The sequence below is a fragment of the Agelaius tricolor genome, unplaced genomic scaffold (genome assembly GCF_023055355.1).
Source record: "Agelaius tricolor isolate 1412-34295 unplaced genomic scaffold, bAgeTri1.0.p SCAF_19, whole genome shotgun sequence".
NCBI classification, from domain to species: Eukaryota; Metazoa; Chordata; class Aves; order Passeriformes; family Icteridae; genus Agelaius; species Agelaius tricolor.
The window spans coordinates 918,855-940,229 of NW_027269279.1; the positions used below are offsets into that span (position 1 = coordinate 918,855).

Genomic DNA, 21,375 nt, shown 5'->3' on the forward strand with positions numbered 1-21,375 from the left:
CGGAACTCGGCGGCCATTGGTCCGTGCGCTCATGGAAAAGCACAGCACCCAATGAGAGCGCGCGAGATGCAGCGCCTCGACCAGGAAGCGGTGGCAGTACCGCAAGGCGGACCGGGAGTTGTAGTCCAGGAGCGGCTCGGCGGAGCAGCGGGGACGCAGCCGTCCGGCACCAGGCAGCCCCGCCGGGGCCTCGGTCCCACTGCCCCTCGTGAAGCAGCAGCACCCGGCGCCAGCGAGCGAGCGAGCGGCGCAGGACGAGCCGCGGCGCTGAGCAGCGGCGCCATCCGGGCCAGGGGCGGAACATCCGGGCTGGGGGCGCCGATCACGCGCGGTGCGGGCGGAGGGCAGGGCCGGAAGCGGCGGGGGCCGGGCCGGGCCGGGCCGGGCGGTGCTGGGGCGGCGGCGGGGCCGGGGGCGGCCGGCGCAGAGCGGCGGTGCCCGGGCAGCCCGGGGCAGCGGCCGCCGCCATGAAGAAGCAGTTCAACCGCATGAAGCAGCTGGCCAACCAGACCGTGGGCAGGTGGGCGGCGGCGCCGGGGCCGGGCCGGGCGCGGGGGCTGCGCTCCGCAGCCGCGGGGCCGTTCGGGGGCGAAGCCTCGGGGGTAGCGCGGGGAGCGGCAGGCGGTGGGGGGAAGGCTCGGCCCGCGCCGTGCCGGGCTCTGCCTCGCCCGCCTGGGGTCGCAGCCACGCCGGGATCCCGGGGCTCCTCGGGGGTCCCGAGCCCCTCCCCGGCCCCGCGGGGCCATTTGCATCGGGCGCTGCCTGTCTGCGCCCTGGCGGCTTTCGTTTCCTTTCGCTTCCTTTCTGCCGAGGTGTTTGCCCCATTTCTGCTTTCTCTCCCATCTGAGAACACGCCGAGAGTGCCTCTCCAGGAGTTCACTCGCCTCCCCAGGACTTGATTTTAGCAAAACCAACAGGAGCCCTGTGGGTACGATTGCCACCAGTTTCCAGCTGCCCGAGTCTGACTCGGAAGGTTTTTAACTCAACTGGGCAGTAACAAATCTGTGCCCAGACAGGGAAGTGCCCTGCAGCAGCGGCTGTCCCCGAGCTCAGCATGCAAATATCACCGCACTGCTTCTCTAGCAGAAATCAATGCAGAAACTTCCTCCTGCTTTTAGTAGAGATTTAATTTGAAAATCACTTCTTACGTTGAGAGTATACATTGAAAGTCTGTACTGGTGCTGATAGTATAAAGTTATTATCTGAGTTTATGTCTTGGTGGCCTCCTTTCCAAGAACTCCCTCCACGGGGTGTTTGTTTTCCTTGGAGCCCACACAGCCCAGGGCAGGTGTGCCAGCTAATAAAGCCCAAGGAGGAGATTTTTAATAGGTTTGTTTTGCTATTAAAGAGGGAACAACTTCCTAACCGACCTTGTCCTCTCGTTCCCATTTCACGTGAATCAATGGATGTTTGATGTTGCTGAGGGATTACTGGCATTCCCTGTTTGCCCGTGTCGGCCCCCAGCTCCAAATCCCGGGTGGAATGTGGAGCAATCCGGGCTGTACCGGGCAGGATCAGCAGCTCGGGGTGCTTTGTGCTCCCGGGCCAGCTGCAGAGCACTGCAGGGCAGCGTGGAGCCGGGGTGGGGAGCCTGCCCCGACCTTTGCCCGGCTGCTGGGGTGTGGTGTCCGGGCAGGCTCCTGCCCCACACCTGTGCCACGGACTCTGGGCTGCCCTGGGCACGCAGGGCTGGGACGGCCTGGTTTCGCTGAAGTGCTGACACTGCTCTCATTGGTTGCCATTAAAAATTACACTGCTGTCTTTGGTTTTCATTAAAAGCTGCAGAAATGACTCCGAGTCGTTTGGTTTTACACGTTTGGCATTCATTAGTGATGACTATTTCATATTGCTCACCTGCTGCTCACATTTCATGTGCTGGTCAAGCATTCCTGTAGTCACCAGGGCCTTATTTTGTTCCCCAGAGTAAAATCCCATAGCAGGGAGGGCTTTTAACAGGTTTCACTTCCAGGTATCAGGGCTGAGGCTTTTGGATTTGGTTTGAGAAGCACTGCAGGGCTCATGAAGACACGAGAGACGTTCAGCAGGACCCTACAGGCAGTAGGATATGTTGGATATGTGTTCTGTTGAGCTGGTGAACCCGTTTGTTGGTTTTTCACACTGGGATGGAATGGGGGGGTCAGGAGGCTCCCTGTGGGTGTGTGAATTGCCTGCAGGGGTGGTGGCTCCATGTTCCAGGGCCCTGCACCATGGGCAGCCCTGCAGGGAAGGAGCTGCTGCCAGGAGAAGCAGTGCTGGGAGGAATTTGGGATCTGTGTGAGGGGTCCATGCCCTGGGGCTGATCCCTGCCTGGCTGCTGCAGCTCCTGGTGCTGTGTTGGGAAGGGCTGTCCCCTCCTGCCCTGCTTTTCTCTCCCTCTGAGGTTCCTGGGCTGTGAGAGAGCAGCCAGGTTCCCCTGGGGCTGTGTGAGTGCAGGGGGGAATGACACTGCCCTTCTTCCAGGCAGCTTCCAGGGCTGCCATGCTGGGCCTTGCACCCCAAATACCACACCTGGCATCAGGGAAGTAGCACCTCAATATGGGAAATTAGAAAGGACGGGCAAGAGCTCCATCAAAGCTGAGGAATGGCATTTATGAGAAGGCTGTGAGTCCACAGATGGAATTATATGGAGTTATGAAATACATGTAGGAAACTAATTAAAGAGGGGATTAGCTCAGTGGAACAGGATTCCACAATAATTAATAGATGTGTTAAATATTTTGCAGCAATTATCTCATGGATGTTCTTGGCTGCCTTAAGTGTTCAATCTGCTGCTGAGGACTTTATATTTCGTATATTGGACAGATTTGTTGTCAGTGCTGCTGAAGGGAGCAGCACAAGCCCTGGGAAACCTAAAGAGTGAAATATCAGAGCTTGGGCAGGGTGACTGAGACACAGCCTGGCACTGGAGGTGGCTCCACAAGGTGATCTCAGGGCAGGCTTAGCTGGAGGAGTGGGCTGGGAGTCCTGGTATGTGTTGGTGCTCATGGCATCCTAAAGGTTCTGACACCCAGTCAGGATAATTCCCAAAAAGCAGGGCTGGGACCTGCAGGTGAGCAGAGGCCGGGCTGGCCAGGAAATCATCAGTTCCACATCAGATGAATGAATGCAATGCCATCAATGGCATCTTGCCCACAATGGGCACAGGGCTGATCACCCAGAGGAACCAGCTCAGAGCTGGCTTTATCTTGAGCTACATTCTGAATCCAGCTGCAAACAGCTGGGAAGTTCAGTTAGGCTGAAAAAAATAGCTGGGGAGGGAGTGGAGGAGAAAGGAGTAACTTCAATTCAGAGCTTCATGAATTTCAGGTGGCCTGTGATTCCTTAGAGGCCACGTGCTGGGAGTGCTTTTGGTGGGATTTCTGCCCTAATTCCTCTCGACCTTTATCTCTCTGGAGGCACAGGGCTTGTATGCACTGGGAGCAGCTGTGTGTGCTTGGCCTGGGCACGGAGCAGTTGAGGGCTGGTTTGGGATCTCACAGGTTTGAGGAGGTGAGGTTGTTCCTTCCCTTGGGATGCTCCCTGAGCAGATCCTCACTCCAGCACCTGAGTGTTGGGCTCAGGAATTGAAATGGCATTGTGTTTGATGTCAGCAAAGTCATTCTTCACCTGTCTACAAGGGCTTGTCTTGGTTTCCTTTTACCCTTTTGTAAATTACAAAGGAGACAGATTTGATTAGAAGCTTGGGGAATATTCTCCTTTATAGCTGCAGTCATCCCTAATGAAAATAAATGTTCAGAGCTATTGTCATCAAAGCTTTGCACTGATACACTAATAAGCATTTGAACTACATAGCTGAGTAATTTCCATGAGGAACGAGCCCATGGAGAGGTCTGCGTGGTGCTGTTTGCTTACAGAGCTCAGGCTGGTAATTAATGACATTTCAGGCTGTGACAATCTCCAGAGCTGGGCTTCCGCCCTCTGGGGATCCGACTGCTGCTGCTGTTGTTGCCATCGGGTTCTTTCTTCATCCTTTAGGTGCAATCCCTCAGTGCCATTCTGATTAAAATGATTCCAGACAACTGCTGGGGAGGTTTGGGTCTGGTGAAGTCACCCCAGATCAGACAGGTGGATTTTCTTACTGCCTTTGCTGGGAGAGATACTCGATCTGCCCTGAGGCTCCTGCAGTAATTTAAGCCAGGGACAGGCAGCTCTGACTAATTAGAAATCTGGAAGAGCCCAGAGAGTGCCTCAGAAGGCTCTGGTTTTATGCAAGAGGCTGACTTTCTGTAGCTTCTGTGCTCCTTTCCCACTGCTCAAATACAACTCCTTGTGTACAAATAGGTTTTTTCCAGGCCCTGCACTCATGGCATTGCTGTGACTCACCAGGAGATTTGGAACATGGCTTTTAATAGCTCGTGTCTGCATAAAAGTTACTGTGCTGAGCTATATTTAGTGTTTCTTCAAGCCACTTGGCAATGTCCGAGTCTTGAGTTGGAACTGGAGTTGTAACATAATTATTACATTAAAGCAAGTTATGTTAAAGTGCCTGATACTGAAATATTGTACAAGGAGGAGCTGCCTGCATTTATCTGTACATGGAAAACCTGCTGGAAAGCAATAATTTCTAGTAATACTTCATGGAAAATGTGGATGGTCCAAATTATTCCTTTTTTTTTTCCCACTAAAGCATTATCCTTGATTCTTGTCTTTCCCAGAACTGCTCTGCCTGTTGTTACTGTAGGAAGGTTTTTTTGCTTCTTCATGTTGTGTTGGTAGTACTTTGAAACTGACTTTTTCAGGTGTCCAGGGTGGTAAAACAGGAGTGCATCCATCTCCCTCAACACTTCCATCAATATAACATTAACTGTACAGTGCCATTTAATAGCAAAGAATTTCTTTAATGTTTTCCTGGTTTTGTGAGGGGGAAAGCAATTGAGTATGACCCCAGTACTTGAAAATTTCTGGCTCACCCAAACATCCTTTAATAGAAGTTAAACCTGCTGAGTGTTATTTACTTGCACTGCTCGTTGTGTTTGGCAGAGGTATTTGAAGAAGTGGTAAGCAGGGTTGGAATATTTCATATTTACAGGGAGTTTGCAGGTTGGCATTTGTCTCCATCGGAGTGCTCATGAAAAGAAAAATCTCATTTCAGTGTTTATAATCGTTATCTTAAGCATTTCCTGTTTATCTCCAAATGAAGTTCCAGGTCTCTAATTAGGAAATTGCATTAGATCTTTCTGGATGGCAGCTGAATGCAATGATGGGTTTAAAGGAGTCTGAGTGGATTTAATTAGGGGGATGCTGGGGCAGGGTTTGGGGCTGCAGGTCAGGCCCTGGTGGGAGCAGAGCGTGGGCAATGACAGCCCAGGGATCACTGCTGGCATAAGCATCTGGGGCTGGGGACAGGAGCTGCCCTGGGGGCTCTGCACAGGCACAACACTCAGCCAAGTGGGGTTTCCATGTGGGGTGGGAGCAGGGAAGGAGCTCAGTTACCCCAGCCGCCTCAACAAAGTCTCCATATCGCTGCATTTATCTGTTTCCTGCGCCCTTTGGGGACCTGTGATACAATGGAATGGCTTGTGCAGCTTGGGAGTTGGATTTTTCTAGCAGGACAAGGTTCCAATTATAGAAAAGCAGCTATTCTGTGTTTGGGGGTGCTGCTTGTGGTGAGACTGGGCACCCATGGGGGGTTTGGGACTGTGTTATCACAGTCATAGACCACAGGTTATAGGAGTAATTCCAGAAATGGATGTTAGAAGTTGGATCCAAGCTGTGTCTAGGTTGAATTTTATGAGCATGTCTGTTCATCCCATTGGTTCATGTCCCCTTCAAAGCACATTGCTGAAGCCAAAGGAAAGAATCAAATCACCTGAATGTACTGAAGGTGAGGACTTTGTAGTGAGTTTCCTCCAGTGTTCAGCCGTGGTGGAGAGCCTGGGGTGACCTGTGAGGCTGAGCTGCTGGATTGCTGTGCTGGAACCCTGCTAGGACCAGAGGTTCCACCTGTAAATGGGGAAGAAAACAATGTATGCTGGCCTGGTTCTGGTGTTTCCTTTAGGTTTCGTAAAGGCAGTGAGTTTATCAGCATCTTGTAATTCCTCATGGGCCAAGATGATCTCATGTTTAAAGTCCAGGTCATGAAGAATCCTGAAGATTAGACACTGCAGAAATGACGTTGTGTTTTTAAGGAACTTCTCTCTTGTAGCCTTACAAGGGCAGCAGCAGGTTTGAAATCAATGAGTAAGTGGTTGCTCAGCCCTCAGTCTGAAAGGCTCATGGCTTGTGATGTGCTTCCAGACCACATGAAACCTGGGAATGCCTTGCCCAGCCCCAGAGGCGGTGCCAGGGCAGGGTGTGATGCCCGGGGATCCCGTGGGTGGCATTTCCCACCTGTGTGTCCCCAGCTCTGAGCCAGGGGTGCCATCTGACAGCACCATGTCCTCAGTGTCCCCCCTGACCTGGGGGTGCCATTCCCCTGGCCTGTCACTGCAGGCCCTCGTGAACAGTCTGTCCCCCTATTCCTCATCAGCTCTTTCAGGTGCTGGGAGGCCACAATTAGGTCAGCCCAAAGCTTCTCTTTCCCAGAGAGAACTAAGCAACAAACCAAATTTTGTTTACTTGAATGATAAATTGTTGTGAATTCCAGTAGGAACCAGCTAAAGCCTGCTGGTGAAAAGAAAAAAGTAACTATATAACTTTGAACTTTGTGTCCCACTTGTGTGTCAGGTGCTGAGGGGGCAGTGGGTAAAATACTTGAGATTTTTGTTGCAGAATAAGAAATTAAAAGATTCCAAGCTGGGGGATTTGGGTAGCATTAGTTGTCTTCTTGCATGCATGTCCTCTTCTCCTTTGGCTGTGTTTGAGCTGCTGCTTGATGAAGCAGATGAGAGGGCTGATAAAATATTCACAATCCAGACAGACACCCTGGGATCTGCTCTGCTGCAGCAGCTCGGGCTCCCTGCTCAGGCAGTGTGAAGATAAAGGCAGCCTCTGTCTCGAGAAAGCCTGGCTTGCAATGCCTTAAAATGAAGAATAAAGGCTTCTCTTTCTGTACAGGTGACTGCCAGGGGGTTCCAGGAGGGTTTGAGGTGCAGGGCAGCAGGAAGGGCAGTGCCAGAGCTGGCACGCTGTGCTCTGCCACAGCACGAAACCAGAGCCTGAGTCACCATTCCTGGCTGGAGCCGCTGGGGGAGTGGGAAGGGATGTTGTGCAAGGGGTTAGGTGCATCCAGGGTGCAGGCTTTGGTGTCTGACACAACAGCAGCATAGGGAGGGAGAGGTACCCCTAGATCTGCTTTAGTGGCAGTGGCTCAGCTGGAGGCACAGGAGGCGCCTCTTTCCCTCCTGATGTTTATTCATATAAACAAAATAATCCCCACCGTGGTTGATTCCTTGATGCTCACTTGGTCTGATGGTGGTTCTTCAGAGTGAATAATTTTAGTATCATGTTATGCCCAGAGTCAAAATCTTGAAATAGTCATGATTTGATCTGCTGAAATAGCCAGAGGTGATGTAAGAGTCTGTTCCAGCCTGATGCTGTAATGGGATACACTTGGAATTGATGAAGGCAAATGTATTTCTTAGACACTTGCATGTTATTTTAAGGTTATGATAATGGATCTGTGGCCAGAGCTGCTTGTTAGAGGTCGTTGTATTAGCAATGATGAAATGCCAACAACAGGATCTTTCTAGGAAAGGGTTAAGTGAAAAGTGTCTTTGTGTTGTTAGAAATGTTTTCTAATACTCTGCACAGTTTCTAGAAAGAAAAGAATTGTGACTTCAGTGAAGTAGGTCTGATTTTCAGCGTTTAGGAGAGCCTCCAGCCCACAGCACTGGGCCCTGTCTGAGGCAGCAGTTGGCTGTGGCACAGCTCTGACCTGAAGCCAGGGCAGTTTGATTAAACACCAGTTCAACTGGGAAAGGAAGTCTGATTGCAGTAATTCAGAGCCAGGTGCCTTCACAGCATTGCTGGTGACATACCAAGTGATTTGGATGGATTACTGTACCAGATTCCATTTTCAGGCTCTTTGACTGTCGTGGAAGGCTAAACTTGACCCTTGGTCTCTTCCAACCCAAATCCTTCCAAGACTCTGTGGTTTTTGATTAAAATTTATTCCTTAGGAAGCAAATAGCCGTGGAGCCTTGGAGCTGGAAGCTGCTGTTCCATGGCTGATCCACAGGACAGTCGGGATCCTTGTGCAATTCCCACCAGGAAACAGCTCCTCGAGCCCGGGCCAGCTGGGTGAGGTCAGCAGAGCTCCTCTGGCTGAGGTGGAGCCTCCTTTCCTGGACAGGGATTGTGTCTGCTGGAGTTTTGCACTGCAGAGAGCCAGGGACATCCCGGGGTGACTGCAGGGCAGGGAATCAACGGGGTGCAGGGTGGCCACAGGGCTTTGGGGCTCAACAGAGGAGCAGTTTGTCCTTCTCTCCTGCAGATTGTCCTGTGCTCCACGGTGCTGCAGTGGATTTTTTGTATACGTAACCTCGCTGGTTTCTCAGGATCCCAGTGATGCTTCCAGAGTGAAATTTAAAATTTATTAAAGGAAAAGTGGTAGCTTGTACAGCTGAATATTGCACAGACAAGGTAGGTCACGGTGAGAGCTGAAAATGCTGTTGTACACACAGGTAACACATCCTCCGTGTTTAAAGGTAAGAAAGCTGCTGTAGGCAGTGACAGGAAAGTTAATTTCAAAGGTGGGCTGGTTTTTAGAAGATAAATTGTCCTGCAGGCAGTTGGAAAAGTCACAGCTGAGATATGGCTGTGGCAAATACAGCAGTTACTCAAATGCAGACTCTTCACATATAAATATCAAGCAATTGTTAGGAAACATCAATCCTCAGATTAAAAATTCCATTTTCTGTAGGAAACGAAGCTGATAAAAACCTGATATTCTCATACAGAGAAATCAGTGTGTGAGCTGAGCTTGCAGCTCCTCTTTGGGTTGAGCAGGGAGCTGCTGTGCCCTGCTGCAGAGTGGTTTCACAGCAGATTAAGTGTTCTGAGCTGCTGGGCTTTGTGGGACAGCACAGCCAGCTAAAGTAATCCTGCTTTTGTAACAGCAGGTCCAGGCGTGTGTGCGAGGGCAGGCTCATAAACCCCGGTTAGTGTGAGGCTCCTGCTTTCCTCAGACGGGCAGGGCTGGGTTTCAGTGGCAGTGGGAGCCCTGGCGCTGGCTCTGTGTGTGCTGTGTCCAGGCAACGCCAGAGCAGCAGCGCAGGAGCCCTGTGGGATCCCGGGGATGCCTCACCTCCTCCTCCTCCTCCTCCTGCAGAAACACAATCAAGGGCTCAGCCATTAATTGTTAATCAGGAAATCAGCGCAAAGGCTCCCTTGTGAAACCGTGGGCATAGGGAATAGTGCCTGGTTTGTCCCCAGCTGACTTTGCATAACTTCAGATCCCGGATTCCCTTGCAGCCTTTTTGCTCTTATTTCAATGCTTCCAGCTCTTTTTTGCAGCCTGACTTTCTATTCCTGCTTCATTGTTCTGCCTTTTCTGCATTTCCTTGTTTTGCTTCTTGTGTTGATTCAGTTTGGTTCCTTCTCCAAGGCTTTCTCTTGCCAGTTTTGTGAATCCCCAAACTTAAAATAGATCAGGCTGGGCAATACATTAAAAAAGAACAGTGTTTTACCTTTGGTGAAATAATAATTTCTGGACTGGAGTTTTTTGATATTTATGCAAGACTGGAACCCCTGAATCCCTGGGTGCCCTGTGCCAGGGCCTCACCCCCTTCCCAGGGAAGAACTCACTCTTTAATATCTAATCTAAACCTATTTGCTGTCAGTGTGAAGCCATTCCCCTTTGTCTTGTCAAAGTTTTTAAAAAAAGGAACCAGATACACAAAAAACGCCCAAGGTTTTTTCAGCAGTTCAGTGAATTTTGTTCATTCCTGTAGTGCATATTTTTCCTATTCAGACATGTCTGTCCTGTAGAAAGCTTGTCAGTGGAAAAGGCAGTGCTGCTTCTTGGAGCCCTTTCCAGCAATTGACAATGCAAGACTTCTGGGAAAAGAAATCATGATGCTCAAAAATGTCTTGAGTGTGTGCTAATCCACCTGCCTCATGGCTGGAGTGGAAATAAGGAGATGTTGGAGGGTGTTTTGGTAGTTTTTAAGGGAACTTTTCAGGGAACTTTAAAAACTACCAACTGCAAGGGGACTGCACTCACTCAACTGTACAAGCTCCCAAAGGCACTGGGGGAGTCTCTGAGCCCTCCTGTGTTATCCCCAGCTCTGGGCTCTGCTCACACCTGTGGCTGCCTCGGTGCCCAGAGCCCTGCCAGCCTGATTGCAGCTGCCCTTCCCTTTGTCCCAGCCCCTGGAGCTCACCCCTCTGGCCACCTGAGAATGGGAAATGCCTTTTCTGGCAGCCAGGCCAGTCCTGGAGCTGCTGGCAGTGGGGATGCTCCTGCTGGGGCAGGGAGGGAGCAGGAGGACACAGCTCCTTGTGCAGCAGCTCTGCCAGCTGATGTCACCTCCTGGGAATGCAGTGTCAGCCCCAGGGTGCACTTCCATTACCAGTTTAAGCTGATCTTAAGTGGCTGCTGTTGCTGAAAGGGACACATTTCCCTGTCCCTATTGTCCCTATCCAGCGTGTCCTGGTGCGTGTCCTGGTGCTGCTGCCCGGCCGTGCCAAGCAGAGGAGCCTGGCAGCTGGGAGCAGTTTGGGGTGCAGGATGTGACTGCAGCCCGGGCAGGGAGGGCTGTGGGGAGCCCCAGCTCACATTTGGGAAGGGGAATGCTCCAGGCAGGGCCCTGCAGGACAGAGGCTGTGGGGAGCCCCAGCTCACATTTGGGATGGGGAATGCTCCAGGCAGGGCCCTGGAGGGCTGTGGGGAGCCCCAGCTCACATTTGGGAATGGGAATGCTCCAGGCAGGGCCCTGGAGGGCTGTGGGGAGCCCCAGCTCACATTTGGAAGGGGAATGCTCCAGGCAGGGCTCTGGAGGGCTGGAAGGAGCCCCAGCTCACATTTGGAAGGGGAATGCTCCAGGCAGGGCTCTGCAGGGCTGTGGGGAGCCCCAGCTTACATTTGGAAGGGGAATGCTCCAGGCAGGGCCCTGCAGGACAGAGGCTGTGGGGAGCCCCAGCTCACATTTGGGAAGGGAAATGCTCCCCTGCAGGACAGAGGCTGTGGGGAGCCCTGCTCCGTGCCCTGGCCAGGCCCTGGCACACACCTGGGTGCCTGCAGGGCCCAGGTGAGCAGCCCTGGCCAGGCCCTGGCCCCCAGGTGCTGCAGGATCCTTTCTTGCTCCTGGTGCCCAGGTTAAATTTCACCTGGAGCTGCTGCTGTGGCCCAAAGCACAGGAATTCCTGTTCTGGCAGCACCTGCTGCTTTGTTGGCACTCAGGGGTTGTAAAATTACACCTGACATTCGGGAATAACAATTCAGGAATTATTTAGATTGCTTTCTGGACTGTGTCTTATAGCAGAACTGTACCCAGCTAATTTGACATGAATGATTCTGCATAAGTAAGAGGTTGTTCTTGCTTGGGAGAGACCTTGTGTGAGAATAAACTTTTAAATGTAAATAAATACCTGGCAGTTAAATATTAAAAGCAGTTACCAAGATGTGGTATGGAGTGTGTGTGCCTTTTCTTAAAATAAATTATGTTAATAAACTGACATGTTTGGAAAGCTGAAGTTCTGTAGTAAAGTATAGCATAAGAAATGCAGATTGTAGTACTGAAGGGGGAAAAAGCAAAGCATAGGAAATACATCAACATTTGATAAGCCACACCAGAAACTTTAAAAAGTTTGTCTCGGTTTCTTTGGGGTTTTTTGGTCACTAATTTATGACAGCTTGTCATAGGACTTTTTTCTTTGGGGAACAAAACATGAGACCACCACTGGATTTTAGCAGTTAGAACGTTAATCCCCTGCAGCAGCACTTCACCTTTCCTTCAGAAGCTGTTAATAGTTTCACCAATCAAATGCACGTTGTAAAAGAAGTCACATTGTTATTTGCTTGACAGAGGTTTGGGGTTTTTCAAAGTCAAAAAGAATACGGGGGAGAGCTTTAATAGCTGTGACTTTGTCCTAGGTATGGAATAGGAGGTCAGCAGTCAGTGTGTGGTTTGCTGGGATAGCAGGTGATGGGAAGCAATTGGATTTACAATTTACTGAATTGTAAATCTGTATTTGTACCCTGAGGATTAAAGCTGTTGGACTCCTCAGGCTGCTCACTGAAACATGGCTTCCTTCCCTCAAACAAAACTGCTGCAAATGGGCTTCTGCTTTTAACCACAGTTGTATTTCTGCCTGCAGAAAGTTCAGCTCAAATTCACGTCAGGTCTGCAGTGCTGTGGCTCAGGGCGATCAGCCCGGCTTTGCTGGACTGCAGCCACCAGTGCTTTTGGTGGAGCTCTCAAGGTGTGATGTTAAAACCACTCAGAGTGTGTTTCACAGGGAGGAGCTGTGCAGGGCCTTGCTGCAGTGCCTGTCCCTCCCAGAGTGGCCTGAAAATGGGATTTGGCTTGAGCTGTGCTTGTTCTCCAGGGCTAAATTTACAGCCTGGCTCCGGAGCCCAGCCTTGGATCCATTTCACCAGGCAGGAATTCCAGTCCCCTCCTGTGCAGAGCCTGTCCTGGGTTTCCCTGCCCTGCTCAGGAGCTCTGTGCTCTCCTGCCAAGATGATTATCTGCTCCCTGCAGCCTGCTCTGCTCTCCACAGCACACAGCAGCTCCCACTCCAGGGCTCAGCTGGGAGAGGTCAGAGCTGAGCTGGCACACTGAGTGACCGGGCACAGATCGTAAAGAAGGAAGGCAAAGCAGCAGAAATCTTTCTTTACCCACTCCCTGAGGCCTGGGCTGTAGTTGTGCAGCTCTGAGGTGTTTGGATCACTGAAATGGTTTGGAGGTGATGCACCATTTTTAAAGCACTTGTAAAGGATGGAAGCACAGGAGCTGCAGCTGGTGGGTGAGCTCCAGAACAGCAGCCTTTGGTGGGATTTCTGCATCACTGAAACATCTGTGGTCACCAGATTTACAGTTAAATCAATATTAATACATGCACAGAAGCTTACATTTTTAATTGGGGTGAAAAATGAGAATAAGGAGGCAAACTAAAAGTCCTGCTGGTGGCTGGTTGTGGTGTTCCCTAAATACTAATACTGAGAGTGAGTGGTGACTAGCACCTGACCGTGTTCTCCGAGTTATTTTTGAACAGTTGAAACCCACTTCAGAATGTTGATGTTTACCTTGGGTCCTGCTGGTTTCCATTCAAAAATTAGCCTGAGGTCAAACAGGCAGGAGTGACTCGGTCCTGAAACACCTTGGAGTTGTATTTTCTGTGGAGTTTGTCTTGGTGAGTGTTAGAAAAGCAAAGCTCTTTGAAGGGAAATTGTCATCTAATTCTGGATCCCTTGTTTTGGAGCAGAGCTGCTGATTCTTTCATTTTTCCTGGCAGCAAGTGCTGCCTATTGTATGTGAAAGCAGGCAGGATGTGCTGCCAGCCCGCCAAGGTGCTCGGTGTTACCTCACCAGAGGCTGGCCTGGTTCCTCCTGGTAACAAACACAGCTTTGTTTGAGGGAAAACCACCCAGCAGGGAAGGCTGGCTGCAATTCTGTCTCCAGCTTGGGCTGGGTGTCTCCTTGCTCCCACTGAAACCTTTCCAGGCTTGAGGAGTTGTCCCTGCCCTGCCATGGCATCACCTCTGCCAGGGCCCCCGCCCTGCCCGGCTGCTGGGTGAGTCAGGCTCTGTCTCCAGGGTGACATTTCAACTGAGTCACCTCTGCTGCTGCCCCTGGCCAGGCCTTCGTGGCTCATGTGGCAGGTTAGCTCTCCTTCCTTCCTTCCAGCCTTTCAGGAGTGTGCATTCTACAGAGTCCTGGGATGGCTTGGGGTGGAAGGGACCTCAGAGCCCATCCAGTGCCACCCCTCCCACTGTCCCAGGCTGCTCCAAGCCCTGTCCAGCCTGGCCTTGGGCACTGCCAGGGATCCAGGGGCAGCCCCAGCTGCTCTGGGCACCTGTGCCAGGGCCTGCCCACCCTGCCAGGGAGGAATTCCTTCCTGTATCTGACAGAGGGATTCCCCCAGCCCCTGTAAAATGTCTCTTGCAGTGGTTCTGTAGCTTTCACCTGCCTTGGAGATCAGCCCTGCTTCAGTCCTGATGCCCCAGTGATGGGCAGGACCAGGGGGCTCTCAGATGCTCCTTAGATGAAACATTATACATGAAAATGTAAATTCTTTCCCGGTGGAAGATAAACACTTTTGTCTCAGCAATTCCCACCTGCTGTTTCCAGATGTGCAGAGAAGACTTCTGGCCTGGAAGTGTGAAGGAGCTGCAGAATGACCAAGACATTTTGGGGACAAATGGCTGAGTTTTTAACCTGTGGGCTGGGAGCTGTTCTGCCCACCCTGCCTGGGCCAAGCCAGGCTTTGAGCTGCAGCAGAGCCCCGTGGCTAGGCTGGGCTTCAGGCTAGGTCAGACAGAAGGGAATTAAAAGGAATTATACCATAAAGCACTCTGACAGGAGTTCAATTAGGGGCACGTGGAATGCATTTTTAAAATGTCACAGCCAGCCAAAGTATTGTGATTAACATGTCTAGAATAAAAAGGTGCAGTCTTTCCCTGTAAAACCAATGGGATTTCTGCTTGGAGTGAGTTAAGGCCATGCCACCCACAAGTAGGAAATGGCACCAGCATTTCTGTCCCATATCCTATTCCATGCTAAGTACTGTATTTACTGTCCTGAAAAGCAAATTTGCCTGAAGAAGCAGGAGCTTTGTTAGAAATGGCAGTTCCTGGGTGTCCTGGCACCACGGGGTCACGGCTGGCTCTGCTCAGGCTTTGGCTGAGCCTGGCAGCTGTGCTGTGCTCAGACCTGCCCTGCTGCCAGCCTGGGGCTCTGTGCCCAGGGGGGACATGGGCAGCTGCTTCTGTCAAATGAGAGAGTCCTGCACGAGGGGCACTGCAGGCACAGGGCAGCTCACAGCTCTGCTCAGGACCTTGTGCTGGTTTCAGAGGGTTCAGTACTTTTATCCCTTTCTGTCATTAAGAGGATTATTATAGCCATAACAAACGATTGTTCCCTTGTGTTTTTTACAATCAGTCTTTTAAAAGGCACTGCTGCCTTGAGGCCTCAGTGCCAGCTGGTTCATGTCAGGGTTCCTGTGGTGCAGCAGAGCAGCTCCAGCTCTCAGGGCTCCTTCCCCAGGGGAGCAGCTCCATTCTGCTCCAGTGGAGCACAGCAGGTATTTGGGGTTGGGGCAGCTGAAGCCTGTGCTGTTGCTGCAGGTGGGGTGCCAGCCCTGTGTGCCCAATCCCACGTTCCCAGGGATTTCTTCACTGCTTCAGTTAGTTAAGGTGCAAATAAACCCTAGCAAGGGCTGAGGACAGACGTTTAGCAGTGGAAATCTGTTCTTTTTTAGAAGTTTGCTGCTTCCCTGATTATCTGGCAGAAGGAATTAGCATCCCTCAAAGTTGGGTGGAAACTTCAAACTGGTCATACCTGTAATTCCAGGGAGACAGAGGTTAATTCCAAGGGAGACAGAGGTTAATTCCAGGGAGACAGAGGTTAATGCCAAGGGAGCCAGGTCCCTTTGATGGTTTGCTGCTTTCCCCTGTGCAGAGAGGAGATGAGCTGTGCTGCTATCACAGGGTTGAGTCTTCTCTTTCATGGTTGTGATCACTGAAAAACAACATTATTTAGTGGCTCTTTCTTGGCTTCCTTATTAAAGGTGGAATGTGGGCCTGCAGGAAGGGTGAGGTTTTCCCTGGCTGCACTTCCGAGCCTGACATCACCAGCAGGGGCTGTTCTGCTCTGCCTGGCCTGGCCCTGCTCCTGCTGCCACCCAGGGCAGGGACAGCATCCCCAGGGAGGACACCTGCATTGTGCCACTGGGGCTCTGCGCCCTGCAGAAACCAGATCAGTTTGAGAAAAATAAATACAATTATTTTGCACTTCACACAATGATCCACACTATGTGGGTAAGCACATTTAAACTGGGAGCAAGCTTCTGCTGGCACAGTACTGAGGCACCACCATTCACTCCAGTGGATAGAATATCCTAGGGAAAGGGAAGGAGAAACCAAACTTTGTGTATCTCTAAAGTTGTATGGAAGCTCTATTCTAATGTTTGAGGGGGTTTGAATTAAAGTTGTGGTTACAGCAGAGTGGGTTATGCAGCAGTACAATATAAATATATAAATAATAAGTATAAATAATTGCTCTCTAACAGGATGTAATTTCCGTCAGACGAAATGTTTCTGTTTGGGTGGGAGAAAAGTTTATCAATCTTGTCTGTGTTTTCCTCAACAAATAAATATTGCAGTGCTGTCAGAGTATTTCAGCTGCTTTTGTCTGAGTGTGGCTGAGTCTCTAAGCTTTTACTTTATTCTGGCTGCCTTAATAATTTAATTACTAATCTGGGTTTTTTTTAAATAATTAAATTATTAATCTGCTATTAATAATTTAATTATTAAGCACCTTATGGTTCACAACTAGTCGAAGCAGATAATGTGCTGTAAAATCGAATTCAAATAAATGCTTTAAAAGCACCGACCCAAACCTGAAGGAATCTTGTCCTTGGAGGCTTTTGGCACGTTCAGCTGCTGAGGGCTGATCAGGAACACGAGCTTGCTGTGCGTGCCCGGGTTTGCAGGGGTTGTTTGACAGATTGCAGGAGCTGATAAGGGCTGGAGTAGCTGAGGGACTCTGGCAGCAGCAGGGGAAACTCTCAGAACAGGAAGAGAGTGTCCTGGAGTCCCTCCAAGTGCTCCCTGCTGTAGATGTGTAGTAACGGTGAGCGCAGGCAGGGAGAGATTGGGGAAACTGAATTTATCTTTATTTTATAGGCCTGGCAAAGGGAGACTCAATCACTGCTAGAGCCACAGAGCCAACAACAAATAAACCTGTGTCAACATTGAACAGTTTAAGTTTGTGTGAGCTGGGCTGGCAGGGGTGTGAGGTGTGTGCAGGGACAGGAGAGTGTCTGCAGCCTTGGGAAGTGCTGTTCTGTGGAAGGCAGCCTTTCCTGGGAATGCCATGGATTCTGCTGAGCTTGTCAAGCACCAGACCCTCTGGTTTAGTGCTGGGAGTTCAGCAGGATGAGGGGATGGGGGTTTCTGGTGAAGGCTGGCTGTGGGAGCTTCAGGCTGCTATCCCCACTGCTTCTGAGGGATAAAGCTCTGCAGTGCTTCAGCTCAGAGAGAGGATGGTGCCTCCCCTGTGCTTCTCATGGCTTTATATTCCCGTACACTCAGGTGCACTGCCTCAGTTTGCTTTGGGTTATTCCATGTGCAGTTGGAATCACCATTTGGGGCTTGGTGCAATGGTTCAGTTTGCTTTGGTTTATTCCAGGTGCAGTTGGAATCACCATTTGGGGCTTAGTGCAATGGTTCAGTTTGCTTTGGGTTACTCCAGGTGCAGTTGGAAACACCATTTAGGGCTTGGTGCAATGGTTCACTTTGTTTTGGGTTATTCCATGTGCAGTTGGAATCACCATTTGGGGCTTGGTGCAATGGTTCAGTTTGCTTTGGTTTATTCCAGGTGCAGTTGGAATCACCATTTGGGGCTTGGTACAGTGGTTCAGATGCATTGGCTCAGTTTGCTTTGGGTTGTTCCAGGTGCAGTTGGAATCACCATTTGGGGCTTGGTGCAATGGTTCAGTTTGCTTTGGTTTATTCCATGTGCAGTTGGAATCACCATTTGGGGCTTGGTGCAATGGTTCAGTTTGCTTTGGTTTATTCCAGGTGCAGTTGGAATCACCATTTGGGGCTTGGTGCAGTGGATTTGTGCTGCAGGGTGGGCACTCCAGGGGTGTCAGGGCTTCACAAACCCCCTGGGACAGGTGAACATGGTGCTGTTTGCTGTCATGGCATCATAACCTGGAACTGAGCAGGTTTTGTTGGAATTGTTGAGGCAATCTGGGACCCTGAACATGCCAGTTGTCTGACAATGGTCTTTTTTCCTCCCTTAGGGCTGAGAGAACAGAGGTACTCAGTGAAGACCTGTTGCAGGTATTGTAACATGCTTCATATGTATTTTTTTAATGCTGTGATGTGTGAGCTTTCTGAGGTTTGTGGAGTACCTGGTGTGGGGAGAAATACTGCACATGTCAGGGATGGAACCCTGGATTTTTCAGCACCTGAAAACACAGGTACATTTTGAGTAGAAAAACTCAGTTATTTCTGTTTCTGAGTGCAATCACACGGCCTGGTTGAGTGGAAGAGGAACCATTCCTGCTTTTAATGAGATGAACAGGCCTGCTGTTCCCCAGGAGCCACTGGTGCTGGTGGTGTGCCAGTCTGTCTGAGGAGGAGGAGGAAACCCTGCTGGGCACAGCTGATTTCTGTGCTCACTGCTTTCACCTGGACACATCAACTGGGCCTTAACAGAAGTGGCACAAAAATCATCCCAAGTGCTCACTAATAAAGTCTGTTACTGCTTGAAGTGAGTGTACAACTGCTTCTTGTTTAGCTGTGATACTTGTTCTCAGATTTGTCATGCTGACATCGATTTGTTTGCAGACTTGTCATCTCTGTGCAGATTTATCATCTCATCAAACACGACTTTCGTGGTGGAATTTAAGCTGCAACTGTCACATTAACAAGGGTGACTGATTCCACGGAGCAGATTTGCCTGCAGACTTGTCCCACATAGTTGTCTTCCCCTGGTTTCTCTGTGAAGGGTTTGTGAAAGGAGCACAGATCAGGGAGGGGAGTCGGGCTGGCTGCTCCTGGACTCGAGTGTGGTGCTCATTCCTGATTCATCACAGAGCACCTCAGCCTGAGCTCAGGGCCTGCAGGTGGAGCAGGCAGGTGATGGAGCTGCCTCTGGTTCAGAGCTCTCCGGGTCCAGGAGGCACCTGAGGGAGTGTGCCAGCCTTCAGACATGAGTTCAGCACAAATACCCAGACTTACAGAGTCCCAGACTGGTTTGGGGTGGAGGGACCTCAAAGCCCATCCAGTGCCACCCCTGCCATGGCAGGGACACCTCCCACTGTCCCAGGCTGCTCCAGCCCTGTCCAGCCTGGCCTTGGGCACTGCCAGGGATCCATGGCAGCCCCAGCTGCTCTGGGCACCCTGTGCCAGTGTAACAGGGACCTGAAACATTTCACCCTCTTTTCAGGGGGTTGCTTTATTTAAACTAAAAATCCCTTCCCGGTTTGACAGTTCTGTTCTTAGTTTCTGAGGAGGTGTGCAGCTCAGTGGCACAAAGGATGTTAAACACCTTGGTAGCCTGTGAGAGCCCAGCTGGTTTCTTGCTTAGCTGCAGAATAGTAACAAGAAGTGAAAGCCAAAAGCTCTGCTGCTTGTTGCCAAAAAAATTTTGCAAGCAAGGCTTTCCCAGGCCCCGAGCAGCCTGGCTACACCCAAGTGGAAGAATTTACTCACTTGTTTGTTTGCTCTTGGGGGCTTGAGCAGGGGCAGGAGGCTCTTATCTAACCCACGAGTTTGGAAACATGGTGCTGCTCACTTCACAAACATGGCTCACAGTTGGGCTTTTTTATATTTAGCCCAAGCTTTGCCACAGGATTGTTGCAGCCTTTTTTTGTTCTGTTTTCTGAAGGGTTGTGCTCCATTTCAAGTGTCTGTTCAGTGTGTTTCATCTGAAGACAAGGGCTATAATTCAGTGCTCAAAAGGCCTTTACAATAGCCCTGCTTTCTGGCACGCCCCGTGGCAGATAATAAAGCAATTGTGTGATGTTCTGTACTCTGGGGATGGCCTGAGGGGACAGACAGCGTGGCCCCTGGGTCACATTGTCACTTCAGAGGTGGCTTGAGGGAGATTAATGTCCTTTGTGGTGTTCTTGCCATCTCTGCCCTAGAGAGCAGATCAGAGAGGAGAGGGTAGGACTGACGTTGTGGGGTCATGTTCTGCTGTCAGTCCTCTGCCCTCTCTGCAGCTCAGGGTGCCTGGAAAGAGCCTCGGCAATGTGGGAGCTGTAGAGCTCAGGGTGCCTGGAAAGAGCCTTGGCCATGTGGGAGCTGCAGAGCTCAGGGTGCCTGGAAAGAGCCTCGGCCATGTGGGAGCTGCAGAGCTCAGGGTGCCTGGCAAGAGCCTCGGCACTGTGGGAGCTGCAGAGCTCAGGGTGCCTGGAAAGAGCCTCGGCCATGTGGGAGCTGCAGAGCTCAGGGTGCCTGGCAAGAGCCTCGGCACTGTGGGAGCTGCAGAGCTCTCCAAGGAGCCCCAGGCAGGGCTGCCCAGGCTGTGCCAGGGGCTCAGGTGTGGGACACCCTGTGCTCAGTGTTAGAACTGCCTGACCTTGCAAAAGGGAATTATTCTGGGACAGGAGGATGGCTTAGAATGTGGTGGTGGTGTTTGCTCCCTGGCAGGGTGGGCAGGCCCTGGCACAGGTGCCCAGAGCAGCTGGGGCTGCCCCTGCATCCCTGGCAGTGCCCAGGCCAGGCTGGACAGTGGAGCAGCCTGGGACAGTGGGAGGTGCCCCTGGCCCTGGATGGGATTGAAGGTCCCTTCCACCCTAAACTATTCCAGAATTTCATTTTGAAGATAACACAAGGGAAGTGAATAGTCTTAGCTGCAGCAATAGGGCACAAACAATACCTGCTTGTTCATTGATCTCCTTATGGACTTTTCCCACCCGGATTTAATTTTGAATTTGTTGCTCCATGCTCTGTAGATAAAAGGCAGAGCCTTGTGCTCTCAGAGCAATCTCTGGGCAGTTTCTCTGCAGCTTTTTCTACCCTAATAGATTTTTACTGATCGTTTTGAGCACTTCAACTTGGGTTCATTTTGCCCTCCTGAAAATATAATAAAAGTGATTTTAGAGCTGTATCAAAAACTGGAATCTGTTCAGATTCTTTCTACAGATGAAATCTACTTTTTTTTTTTCCCCTTGCTTTTTAAATAGAACCCATTCCAAAGGGCCTCCTGTTATTCTTGGTGAGTCATCAAAATGCAGATAAACAGCATTCTTTGGGTGCTGTGCACAGAGAGCTCAGTGCCACGAGCAGTTCTGTCCCACTGCTCATCTCTGTGTTTGTTTTTGGTGTTCTTTGAAATAGAATAGTCCAAATTCCTTGCTTTAAATCCCTTACAAGAACAGTTTATCGTGTATATATTTGTCCTATTCACAGGCTGTGTATTAAGCCATGTTTGAATTGGATGCTGATAAACAGAACTCTTGTTTGGGCTTTGACTCCTATTTTTTAATTCCATATCCCATTTGAACCTCAGTAGTCTCTCCCTGGAAATTCTGTTTTGCTCAGCATGTGGGAGCTTTGTCCTTGTGTTTAACAGCCAGGGAAGGACGTGCAGGAGGAGCTTGGAGTACAGGTTTGCACAGTGGGAAGGAGCTGTCAGATGTGTCTCCAGCACCTACTTCACAAGGTCACAGTGAAGATGATGAAAATGATGAGTTTTCCCACAGTTTTCTCTCTAAAGTAGTATCTTGGGTACCTGCATGTGCCATTCATCTCAGATGCCAGGTGCCACCCTGATTCCCTTTTGCTGAGGTGCCAAGCAGGGCAATGCT

The 21,375-nt window shown here is 50.6% G+C and overlaps 1 protein-coding gene across 11 annotated transcripts in view; it reads left to right on the forward strand.

Annotated features, from left to right (window-relative positions):
* Window positions 1–117: 117 nt before the first annotated feature.
* Window positions 118–21,375, forward strand: part of ARHGAP17 (Rho GTPase activating protein 17) — a 43,538-nt gene continuing 22,280 nt past the window's right edge. For all 11 annotated transcript variants that reach the window (XM_071444803.1, XM_071444806.1, XM_071444805.1 and 8 more), the window contains exons 1-2: window positions 118–520; window positions 17,857–17,896. In XM_071444803.1, coding sequence (XP_071300904.1) covers window positions 468–520; window positions 17,857–17,896 — 93 coding nt within the window. In that variant the 5' untranslated portion in view covers window positions 118–467. The remainder of the gene's footprint in view (window positions 521–17,856; window positions 17,897–21,375) is intronic.